We start from the raw sequence: 13038 nt of genomic DNA on the forward strand, positions 1-13038 counted from the left end.
TGTTAGCGTTTGGGAAACACCTGGAATCCCCATTTCCTAAAGAATTCCTCATGTGTGAATTAAGATGCAAAATACTCATTCAGTTTGTCAGCAACCTGAGTAGGGTCATCAACGGTTAAACTATCGACATCAAGTGGACCAATCTGATTCATTCTCTTCCTTCTAGAGTTTACATAAGTAAAGAGGTTATTGCTATTTTTCTTAGCATCCTTTGTCAAAGATTTCTGCTAATCTGCCATCGCTTGCCTCACCTCTTTTATGACTTGATTACGGACTTGCTTATATCTACCATAGCTTTGAAGAGTATTTCTTAATTCGTATGAAAAGCCAGAATTCTCCAAAGTCAACAGTAGCTTCCAAGATTAATTCATTGAATGGTTCTCATTTAGAATTTTCTGTTGGTAACATCATCAGTTGGTCCCTCTGTATAGAACTTAAAAACTGTCTGAGACCAATGCAGTCACCTTTAGGAAAACCCCAGCTCATGGGGTTTTATCAACGATACGCATAAGTTTTGCTAGGAGGGATAAAGAGGCGTTTGTCTCTTTTTTTTTTTTTTTTTCATGTACAAAGCAATGGTTAGGCCACATCTTGCATAATGCATTCAGATCTGGAGACCTCATTTTAGGAAGGATGTGGATCTGCTGGAATCGGTGCATTCAGGGCAACGAGATTGGTGATTGGAACAAAGGGGTGCTCTTACCAAAAAGGCTTCAGGTTTATAAATTGCAGCGTCTGGAGATTAGGCAACGAGACGAACTGATTGAAGTGTTAAGGCTTTGAATGGATTGAGCAATCTCAATGCCGATGGGATTCTTCCTGTTATTCAGGGACACGAAATTAAAATTGAGGAAGGATAGTTGCAAAATGTTTCATCCTGCAGTGGATTGAAAATGGCTGATGATGATGAGTTGCAAGATGGATGTGCCGAAATTTTCCTTCAGCGAGTGGATAGTTTATTGTGGAACTAGCCACTATTTGGGGTTGTTTAAATGGACAGGAGATATGGAAAGCGTTGTGTGTGTGTGTGTGTGTGTGTGTGTGTGTGTGTGTGTGTGTGTGTGTGTGTGTGTGTGTGTGTGTGTGTGTGTGTGTGTGTGTGTTTTTACCAGTATCTATCCTGGTGGCCTAGTTCTCCAGATCTGAATCAAATTGATAATGTCTGGGATATGTTGGAAAGGGCAGTTTGGCTTCACAGTACTCTACCGGCCCAATACAGCATCCATTTTGAAGAACGAAATCTGCTGAAAAAAACATTCTTATTCCTATCCTGTGCTACTCACGAGGGCATATTTCCAGGGAGGTCTGACAAGATGATTGTTGTACTGTCCTTCCGAATACGCACATATAGTGAGCTCTGCAGTCTTATTGTGCAATGCTCGATGGTAGTGGTAACATCACTCTTCCATATCATGACATCATGGACGGTTGACCTTCGGATGATATACGCTGTCAGCACGAATCAACCAGCCAGTACACTGTGACAACCGACAGTAAAATTCCTCTCGAAATCAGTCAACTTGGCTCGTGCCATGACGGGAACAAATAATTTGTAAGATCTCCTCCTTCCTTATACAATATACCGATCTGAGTCACTTGTTTATCTGGGAAGATCCAATTGTCTATGAAAATAGGGGTCCAGATACTCTCTGGAGGATTTGCATATTCTGGTCCAACTTGACAAGGTCATGCTGCCACAAATCATTTGAGTACGATTTGTGCACGGGTGGTTGAGAATTGCGAGTTCGTTGTGGAAGACTATGGGCACAGAATGTCCCTAAAGCTTGAGGACTTTTTCAAACGGAATTTGGGTGAAGTGAGTGAAGAGTTTGAGGAATGTTTCCATCAGGATTTCAACCAAGGAACAACGGTCTCGGGGAAAATGGATGAAGCTATGATAGGTGACTTTATTCGTTGTTTGATTCGAGACGATCACCTCGAAAGAAAATAAAACAAAAAGTTCATTTGTAATTAAAGTTTATCTTCCTTAGAGGCAGTTGTACTTAAATGTTCTCATGATTTAAGGACTTCCGTTGTTAAAGCGAAAAAAAAAAAAACCTTTTGAAAGAAAGGAAATGGGAAAAAAAGAAAAAGAAACGTGTTCTCTTTCAAAGTTAGATAAACCTTGATGATAAAATATAGAAGCAAAATGGTGACAAAGGGACAATTTTGAAAAACAAAAAGGAAGAAAAGAAAACGTAAAAGGTAAAAACGTGAAAGAAAAAAAAAAGGAAAGAAATAAGAAACCAAACCCGCAGAGGAAAGAGATAAAGAGGAGAATTAGCGAGTAGGAAGAAGAAAAGAACGCACACATGAGATCTGGATCTCGGAACATACAATTACAAGAATATCTCCAACTTGTCACTTCTTTTCATTCTCCCCCGCTTTAAATTCATCCGCAGGTGTGAGAAGTGACATCGCCACAAACAGTAGCGGCTCAAGAGAACGCGCACAAAAGATGCCATCTGACTGAGGGCAATGATCTGAAGCAGCGCGTGGTTCCGATTAACTTCCATAAATCAACACCTTCTGCTGGCACTGCCAGATGCTCTCGTCTCCGGGAGAAGGCGATCACGCCAGCGATGTTTGTGGTACGTGTTTCGGGCCGCTTTATCCGCCGCTTATCACCAGCGAATAAATTAAATCACCAAAGGTCGTTTTGAGCTAACAGAAGTGTTTACAAAGACTTACGGAAACGGGAAATGTGCAAAGGAATTTCCTCTTTCTTTTGTATTGCGCACCAAAGCGACATCAGAGGAAAGAGAAAGAGAGAGAGAGAAGATGAAAACGATATCGGAATGCAGACAGCAGAGAAAGCCAATTGTGGAATACACCGAGTGGCCACTTTATTAAGTAACCCACCCTTTCCACGAAATAGAGAGTTCCTTCAATAAATGCATTTTTATCGCATGGTACGAACACGTACCATGCGATAAAAAGCAGGCGTGCAGATACATAAGGATGCTATATGTTGCTATTCACTGCAAGGATGGGCAAGACGAAAGATTTAAGTGACAGGATAGTCAGTGTCTGACTCGCCAATATGAGTGTCTCAGAAACTGCAACTCTGGTGGGTTTCATGTAGGACTATGTCTCAAAATTGTTCAAATAACCAAATAACATCCAGCCAAGGGTGATCACTGGTTGGAAACAGTTCCTTGATGACAGGCTTGGTTGTTATAGGTTTTAGGCGCACCATCAACTTAGGTCATATTGCGCCGTATATAATTTCGTGTGTCTGTGGTCATTTAGCTGTTTGCCAGACAAAAAAATTCGAGTTTTCGGGAGAAAAACCATGCTATCCTTTCCTGAGACTGACCAACTCTGCCACGTTGTGTAAAAGGCGATAAAAAGTACTCGCGCCATTGATAGGATTCGAACCGAAGTCTTTCCACTGGTGTAGGGAGTACGGTGATAATACCAACTGTGCTACCCATGAGGGCGATGAGAGACCAACAGAGGTTGAGAATACTTGCGCATGGTAACAGGAAGGTTATAACAAATCAAATAACAACCCCGCACAACAGTCATGACCAAAAAAGGTATTTCAAAACGTACGACTCGTCGTACTTTGTCAAGGACCGAACTGGGTCCACAAAAAAACAACATGGTGTAGTTATAAACAGTTCAGGAATTCTACCACTGAACAGTAGATTATTGAAAACCATTGCCTAATGAATCCAGATTTCTACTGTTTTATGCTGACTAGATTGTGGCGAAAACAGCACGAGTCCATGCGCCCTTCCTTCCAGATGTCAAAAATGCTGGCTGATGGAGACAGTGTAACGGTGGGCAGTGTTTTCATAGTGCATCTTAGGTTCCTTGATACCGGTGGAGCAGTATCAGGTTATCTGGCTACAGTGTAATCATCTGCGAATGAGTCCTTTCAACAATATGACCCTACTCCATTCGCAGCATGCGCTATGTTATTAGGGCACAATTCACTGACGTTTCTGGTTCCAGAAACGTGAGTGTATTCAGAATACTGTGGTGTCCTCCCCAGTCACCAGATCTCAACCCGATTGCGTGCCTGTGGGATAAGGTGGAACAAGCTTTTCGGAGTAGAAATACGTAACTAACGAATTTAAAACAACTATGGGAAGCAATTGAGCCAAAATCGACCACCATCAGTGTGGTATGGGAACCTATCCTCTATTAGGTAGCTGCACCCAATAAACTGGCCACTCAGCGTATACCCTTTTTGGAAATAGTTGTTTGTTTAGTGCTTATGTACTTATTTTTTTTTAAGTTTTAAGATTTCTGTTTTGTTGATTCGAATAAATAAAATGAAATAACACTGGTTATGTGTGATGCCATCTACCGGGAAATAAGGAAAACATATATGAAGATGGATACTGTAATAAATGCAATATTATTGTTTAAAAAATTATGAGTGAATATTTTTATGCCTGGTAATCAGTATTTATATTTTTGATCAATTTATTGAAAAGTAGATGTTTTACTAATTTCTAATATACATAAACGATTGAATTCTATATTAAAATTTATACAATTCCGCATTTTTAAGTTTTAATGTGTTTTCATGTTTTGTTTCTCCTTTCCATAAAATATTAATCTTAAAATACATAACTATATAGTACTTTCATTAACTCATAGATGGCGTGCACGCATTTACTTAAAAAATCCTGCATTTAATTTTCCAATATCATTTTAAAATAAACGGGAAGAAATATTTCATAGTATTTGGCATTACACAATATTTACTTAAGTTATAAAATATTAAAAAATAAACTGAGAATATTGTTATCATTAAAAATTAAAGATAATAAGATTTTCATTAAAATAATATTTATATACAATCTTAGTAATAAATGACGTAATAATTATTTCCAGTTTCAACCGATTACTGACATTAGCGCCCTCTATTAGTAAATCCTCCAACATTATTACATTAGGCTTATTTTTATCACCTGTATGTTTCAAAATAATAATAATAAGAATAAAAAATTCGCAAAGATTGGCATTTTTGTGAATATTTTTACATTTCCTTTCCTTTAACTTAACTAACTTCCAAATAATTTATTTAGCTTTGACAGAACACATTTTGCTTTCGATTTAGCAGATGTACCAATGAAGGAGAAAAAGAGAAAGAAAAAATCTATAGCACTTGATTATATTCAAACCTCACACAACCATCTGTCAGAATGAAGTACTTGTCAGACCAAACCACATTCGATCATAAATATTTCAAGAGATAAACCCTTAATGTTTCTAATTTACATACGATTTCAAATTATAATTTGTGGCTTTCCACCCAGGGAGAATAACACCAAACCATATACTTTACATATCCAATGTGTCACGAAGCTATTCCAAAATCAGAAACACTAATAATTTTAATTCATTCTTCTTTTGTTGAGATTTAAATCAAATTTTAACTTTATTAGAGTATTAAAACGAACTACTTACCTTAGATTCACAGTCCCTATGACATGCATATTTGCACACTGCAAGAAAACATAGGCTATTAATAGATGCTATGAATAGTACGATACATAAATCATAAATGCAATAGCAAGATGGTGAATGTAATGATGACCAACTTTATTAATGTAACTATTATTATGAGAATAATGATTGGCCATTTTTAAAATTATAATCGATAGTTATTAAACTGTCGTATAATGTAATAAATTGTAATAACAGTTAATCAGACAATATATCATTGAATAGGACTAGTCATTATTTTATAGTGATAATATATGCATGACTGCAGTAAATGATGAAGTATGTGTCAGTTGCTTGCTAATACTGAAATACATTACCTTACCAAAAGTATTTGGACCCCTTCCTGAAGGTCCCATTCCACTCATTAATTCCCCTCTTTATCTCTTTCCTCTGCCGGGTTTGGTTTCTTTGTTTCATTTTTTTTCTTTCAATTTTTTATTTTTCAAAATACAGTAGTTATTTATTTTTACACTATACAGCAGATGGTTCCAAGCATCAGCATCATTGGCCATTACTCCATTTTATTATGTCTATAGAAGTTTGTATTTAAAGGATAATTTTTATGTAGTGCTGGCTGAAAATTATTGATTAAATCACAGGGGACCTCTATACCCTCCACTTGAGATCAATAGTAACTTCAGTAGCAGGCAAAATCATAGAGGCATATCATAGAAATGGAATTCTGAAGAATCATGTTTAACAAATCTGGTTAGCTATTTTGACAGGGTCACTCATGAGGTGGATTTAGGGAATAATCTCGACATTGTTTATTTCGATTTCGGCAAAGCATTTGACTCAGTATAAGTTGGAACTTTATAAGTTGGACCAGGTTGGAATCACGGAGAAAATCCTTAGATGGAGAGCAAGATGGCAGGAGGCAGAGGATTGTGATAAATGGTTAAACTTCAGATTGGGTTGATGTAAGAAGTGGGATTCCCCAGGGATCAATATTGGGGCCACTGTTGTTTTTGATTTTCATAAATGACATCGAACATCGATGAAGGGATAGATGGCGTGATGTTTAATGCAGATGATGTAAAGATTGGTAGAGCAGCTAATGATCACCGCCAATCGAGCTTCTTCAGAGTGACCTAGATAGACTTCAGGGGTAGTCAGAAAAGTAGCAAATATGCTCAGTGGTGGATCCAGAAAAAAATGACAGGAGGGACACCATTTGTGACAGGGAGGGCACTTTCTTTGGAAAATAAACTGATTTTAATAATAATAATAATTTTGTGCACTAGAATGGCGACCACATTAGCATCACTGTTGCCAACTGTAGTCAGTTGAAAATAGCTGAGACACAATGCAAAAATGTATAAAATCCTATGTGAACAATGAAAAACATTTTTTTTTTTTTTTTGTAGCTGAAGGGAATTTAAACAATTTGTGTATATTTTCCGAAAATCGACGGGGGACCATACCCTGGCGCCCCTAGCCTGAATCGGCCACTGACTATGCTTTAATCCAGCAAAGTATTGCACCTGGGGAACAGTAACCCCAAAATAACTTATACACTTGGTGGGGTTGAACTAAATCCGGTAGTGGAAGAAAGGGACTTGAGAGTTACGATATCAGATATGAAGTTCTCCGAGCATTGTAGACAGGTTGCAAGGAGGGCCCATGGTGTCCTGTCGATGATTTATAATCCCATTATATAAGGCTATCGTTAGGCCGAACTTGGAATACTGTGTTCGGGTATGGAGACCGCGCCTAAAGAAAGACATTGAGCTTCTTGAAAGGGTCCAAAGACGGGTAACTCGCCTGGTGAGATCGGCAAAAGGGCATCCATACGAGGAAAGACTTCGAATGTGTGGGTTGCAGAGCTTGGAAATTAGGCATCTTAGAAGAGACTTGATTGAGGTGTTTAAGGATCTGAGAGGCATGAGCAAAATGAATGAGGACGAAATTTTCACGGTTATAAATGATTCTTGAACTAGGGGACATAAATTCAAGTTATGGGGGGAGTTGTTAAGACTGCATTGCAGGAAGTTTTATTTTAGCCAGCAATTACTGGAATAAGTTACCTACATGGGTGGTAGAGGCTGAGAGTTTGGGGAAATTCAAAGGTCAGCTGGATGATTACCTACGGGAGGAGGGAAACGCATAGGTTATCTATTTACTTTTATTTTATTAATTAATTATTTATTTTTTTAATTTTCTTCTTATTATTATTTTATTTTATTTATTTATTTTTATTTTGGCTGGTGCAGCATAAGCTTCCTTGCACCATGTGGCCATTGCTAATACTAACTAACTGGGGCCCGACTGAAGAGGGCACTTAAGAATTCTGCAATCTCTGATTATTCGTATCCGAATATACAAATAAATATTTTAATCAGTAACAATCAATTATCAATAAACTGCAATTACTATGGAAAAGTTCTGGACTCGAATCGATCTCTCTAAACGATTGACAAGTGGCGAAACCACCATACCATCAAGAAGGACGTAAGCATACTTCTACGGTTGCTAGGTGACGATATAGTGTACAGAGATGTACACAAACAGATGTAAACGTGTGTTTATCAATATATAAATACAAATGTATTTCTTAAAAATAGTTTTATAACTTACAATATAATTTCAATTATCCGAAATTTCGATCATCCGAAAAATTTTGGTGTAAGAAAACGTTTTTTCTCTCTCTCTCTTATTTTTACTCTTAATATTATCTAAAGAAATGGGAGCATTTATGCAACCATACTGATATGATGCATAAAATTTCCTCTCTATAAAAAAAATAATAATAATAAATTAAAAACTCTACAAATTCACCATTATGTAAATCAGAAATGCAATTTTTCTATAAACATTTTAATTGACGATATTTATCTAAAAACGAAAAATCTGAAATATTTATTCCTTCGTTAAAAATATTAATTCTCTCTCTCTCTCTCTCTCTCTCTGATTTTCCATTCATTAACTCTTGATTTAAATCACAAGAGCAGTGAGTTACTCTGATGCTCATTCTGTGTACAAGCGTAACATTGATAAAATTTAATGGAGTTTTTTTTTTTTCTTTCTTTCTTTCTTTCGTTTTGTTTCTTACCCGTGTGGAACAGCTGTCACTTGACGTTAATTAGTTATTACTAAAAAAGATTCGCATTCTCGCATTGCGAAAGGCCAATATGGAGGGAAAAAAATAATAAATTATCACAGCAAACACAGGCGTGCTGACAGAATAACAATGGAGAATGTGAGTCAGAAAATTCATTGATGGAAGAAACGAGTGCGCACGCGTAAACTTTGCTGTTTGAACGTGGAGAAATGTACATAACACACGTGGTGAAACAGATTAATTATTCAAAGTATGAGGCGCCCTCGTGTGTCGAAAAATGAATGGCATTTCTTTTTTAGAAAATAATCGATATAAAAAATTAATGTCGCTGCTTTAGATTTTTGGCTGCAGGAGAATTAATAAATGATAATAAGTATTAAAATATGCATGTCGTCTTGGTGCTTAATGACATTAAGTTAATTTATGAGATTAAAATCCGTTGCAGTTTATTGATTTATCTATTTGTGTATCCGGCTATTAACATTGCAGATTTGTACCCGGCCCTGGTTTTAAACAAAGTGGATAGGTAATATGGTATGTTTACTGAAAAATCTAAATCGATGGCGAATATAATGGTAGCCACGAATTTAGTGGTCTTTCTATTGGTAAATGATTGAATTAAACTGGAATTCGAAAATCTTCTGAAGGAGAGAAAAAATTATTGAGTTGAATCTAAGATTGGGAATCTCGCTGGACCAAGTAAGTTTGAGACCAAATTTGACAATAAATAAACTGGATCGTTCCATTGGTAAATGATTGAATTAAACTGGAATTCGAAAATCTTCTTAAGGGGAAAAAATTATTGAGTTGAATCTAATATTGGGAATCTCGCTGGACCAACTAAGTTTGAGGACCAAATTTGAAAATAAATAAATTGGATTTTGTTCCATTGGTAAATGATTGAATTGAAGTGGAATTCGAAAATCTTCTTAAGGGGAAAAAATTATTGAGTTGAATCTAAGATTTGGAATCTCGCTGGACTAAGTAAGTTTGAGGACAAAATTTAACAATAAATAAATTGGATCGTTCCATTGGTAAATGATTGAATTAAACTGGAATTCGAAAATCTCCTGAAGGGGAAAAAATTATTGAGTTGAAGGATTTGGAATCTCGCTGGACCAAGTAAGTTTGAAGACCACGTTGACAATAAATAAATTGGATCATATGATTCCATATTCAGAATAGATGAAATTAACCTCTTCCATTCGTTATCTTGGATTCGTACGTTTTTCAATTTAAGTTCCAACTATCAAAAAATATATTTTAATATATTTCTCTCTTTATCCAAAAAAAAAATAATAAAAAATAAAAAGGAGAAGCTTGGGTTCATCAAGCAAATCAAAAGTGACAAATTGAACTCCTTTAACCAGAAAAACGCGACAGATTCCAGGGGGAAATCTCGAAACACGTGTGAGGGAGCGGCTGGGTGTCACTTTCGTGTCCGCCCGCTAAAGCAGGATATGAGGTCGAAGGGGAAGTATTTGTTCTCTCTCTCTCTCCCTTATTATGGCATAACCCTACCAAGGGTCAGCACATTCTCACCCCTTCTGTCGACTGCTAACGTCAAAGTGAAAGAAGTAACGACTTGAGGTCAAAGGTCATACGTTTGGATGCACGCTCGCGGTCAGCGCCTTGTGGTCGGCGAATTTACGACGGAGCGATGGTGTGGCGACTGCAAAGCGGGGCGAGCACGTGAGGTGGAAAGAGTAATGGAATGCAAATGATATTAAGGGGTTGGCCGGCGCTTTAATTTCCCCCGAAGAGGAAGATGCAAAGGAGATGAAAGCGAATGAGCAATGCTAATGATCTGCCGACGAGATGTTGGCTGCCTACGAAGATGGGGTTAATGTCATCGTGTCACCACCGCTCCCCTCCTAAGAGAGAGCGCCCCTACTGTTATCGCAAGGGGTCAAATTTCATTCATCCGACCTCTGTTTTAAACGCTAAAAAGCCTTCGGTGAAAGAATGAGAATTGTAGTTCGTGTTGGTGATAACAGATGGCGCTTCATTCCCGCGTTTTTGATTGAATTCGGAATATTTTTGTTATTTGCCGAGCGAAAACTAATAAAGCACACGACTGTGGATTCCCTCCTCCCTTTCACTCACCTGCCCTCCACCCCCTACTGAGACGAATGTCTGACCTCAACGTCCACTAGGCAGCTTGATATGCGAGTTTGGAGTTTGGACACCGCAATTATCCACAGTCTGCCAACGAAGGTGCGCAGACCAATGCGCAAATTAGATGGATTACAGTCGTGTTGACCCACTCAGGCTACGCAGCGACTACTGGCGGCAACGCCACTTACCGATACCGTTCCCACCCACCCTTCGCTGCACCACAGCCGAGCGCTCTTGTTATCCAACTCTTCCATTTATTTCTTCTTCTTCTTCTTCATTTCTTTACGGTGGCTTTCCGTAGTTCTACGAACTGTCATCGGAAGGTCACCCGTCATGTATTCCACCGCAAAACAATGCGGACACGCCAACGCCTTGAAATGGTCAGACCGCCCGCAACAAAAGAAGCCCCCGTAGCTGAGAACAGGAAGGTGTGGGCGGACATTTGTCTGTTGACGTACGATTAGTTCCGCTAGGTGGCGCTACCAGTGAGTAAAATTAAAGCAAGAAAGAAAGAAAAAAGCTCAGGAAAGAGGGAAAGTTGAAAACGCGCGAGTAGCTGCTACATTATGATCCACAGTTTCGAGGTAGTCGTAGATCAAGGAGTCTTGCAATTCTGAACCTCATTCTCACCCCTCCCATTCCCTGTTTCTCTGGGGGCAGACTTGTAAAACAAAAATACTGAATTTCGCAATGGCTTTGACACAAGGTGATTAGAGAAAAAGAAAGAGAAAATATAAATAAATTAATCGAGATACCAGAATGTGGAAAAAATACACTGCCCTTCAAAAGTTGCTTAAAATTGGGCACGTTTTGGTAGCAAGAACTAGGACCACTGATACATATGGACCAACGTTTCACTGGTGAGGTCTACTGGCTCTTAGAAGACCATGTGCACCTCGACATATTGCATTTATTCCAGGACAGAAATGGGACCTTCCAAGACCATAATGCGCTGTGTCATTGGGCCAGCACTATGCATGAGTGGTTAGAGGAACACAGTGAATATACCACCCATTTTGATTGGCCTTAAATTCGAACTCAGTCCAATTGACCCCCTGTGGGATGTTTTCGAACGGGAAGTGAGGCGTATGAATACGCAACCATCATGTATTTCACGCTGAGGAAAGCTTTGCAGTCAGCTGGCTGCCTTGTTTTCTTTTTGGAGGCCTGCTTGGCCTCCAAAAAGAAAACAGTCTTATGATACGGTCGATGATATCCCCATCAGGGTCTTCATATGTAGGATGAAGCCTCTTAGAGGAAACTAGACACTCAATTGCTAAATTAGAATCTAAGGTGTTTTCATCCAGCAAACAGTAGATTCATAATTTACAGGCTCGTCATATTGCTGTTCATTTGTCTGGTTGCATATTCTAAATAACTAAACCCAATAAAATACCTTTTGAATGTTTCTTCAGACTTTTAAAAGAAATTTGTCTGTGGGTGAATGATATTGGTTAAGATAGGTTAACTTAGGTTAGGTGTGTTCCAAACGTCATTAAACAAAAAAATGACTGGATAACATAGGAGAAATATCAAAAGGGACAAATAACAGGCTCTATTCAAACTAGAAAAAAGATTTACCAAAACAATCAATACTGGAATTTGTGGAAAAGTGAGGTGGCAGTAGTTTGGATTTATCTTTAGGTGAGGTGGAAACGATTAACAGGTATTAAGGCCAATAGTACCCCAAGGGAAAGAAAGAAAGAAAACTACATTTTGGTCAACATGATAGTTTCTGTTCTTTGTCTTTTTAAAATCGTTATATTCTTTCGCAGAACGACTGGACTGCAGTTCTTTTCGGAACTCATAGAAAGGGCAGGTAACGCCAAAGACCTCACGAGAAACGTGATCACTGGTACTAGTAAAGCGGGAGCATCGTTACGAACAATAGCCGAGTTCACCCATGTATCTACGCAGTGTCTATGGTCTTCAGTCAATGGTTTGTGTAGGACAAAACCAGCAACGAGAATTAAAAGTCTAGCTGGAAAAGATACTCCATGGTCGGAACCGTAGATGTCTGGCCCGAAGTACACGAAAATCGCAAGGCAACGTTGCAGACAGTCACCAAAATCTTCAATACCAAACATTAGGAACCCATCTTCACCAGCGCATTACCCACGGATCTCAGGTCTAAACAGCTGCGTGGCAATATGCAATCCTCTCGATGACTAAAATCTTAGGAAAAAAATATCTTTCCACATCATGAAAAGCCAAAGTTTCTTGGGGGGAAACACCTTAAAAGTTCCCTCCGTTCCAATGATAAATATTTTTCAACTTGTCAGCAAGGGAACACGAGCCCTAGGGAAAACATCTTAATAAGTGGGGTTTGATTTAAAACTTGACTTAACCGGGAAGCTGGGCACGTTTAAAAGAAACCTACACCACTTTTC

General features: G+C 38.3%; 1 protein-coding gene across 7 annotated transcripts in view; it reads right to left on the minus strand.

The window, feature by feature from the left end:
- Positions 1-13038, minus strand: part of LOC150075865 (tensin-1-like) — a 405993-nt gene that overhangs the window by 281482 nt on the left and 111473 nt on the right. For all 7 annotated transcript variants that reach the window (XM_090388058.1, XM_090388057.1, XM_090388066.1 and 4 more), the window contains exon 3: positions 5431-5468. In XM_090388058.1, the coding sequence (XP_090244184.1) occupies positions 5431-5468 (38 nt within the window). The remainder of the gene's footprint in view (positions 1-5430; positions 5469-13038) is intronic.

This window comes from Mastigoproctus giganteus, chromosome 13, assembly GCF_048544385.1.
Source record: "Mastigoproctus giganteus isolate SK-2022 chromosome 13, ASM4854438v1, whole genome shotgun sequence".
Classification (NCBI taxonomy): Eukaryota; Metazoa; Arthropoda; class Arachnida; order Uropygi; family Thelyphonidae; genus Mastigoproctus; species Mastigoproctus giganteus.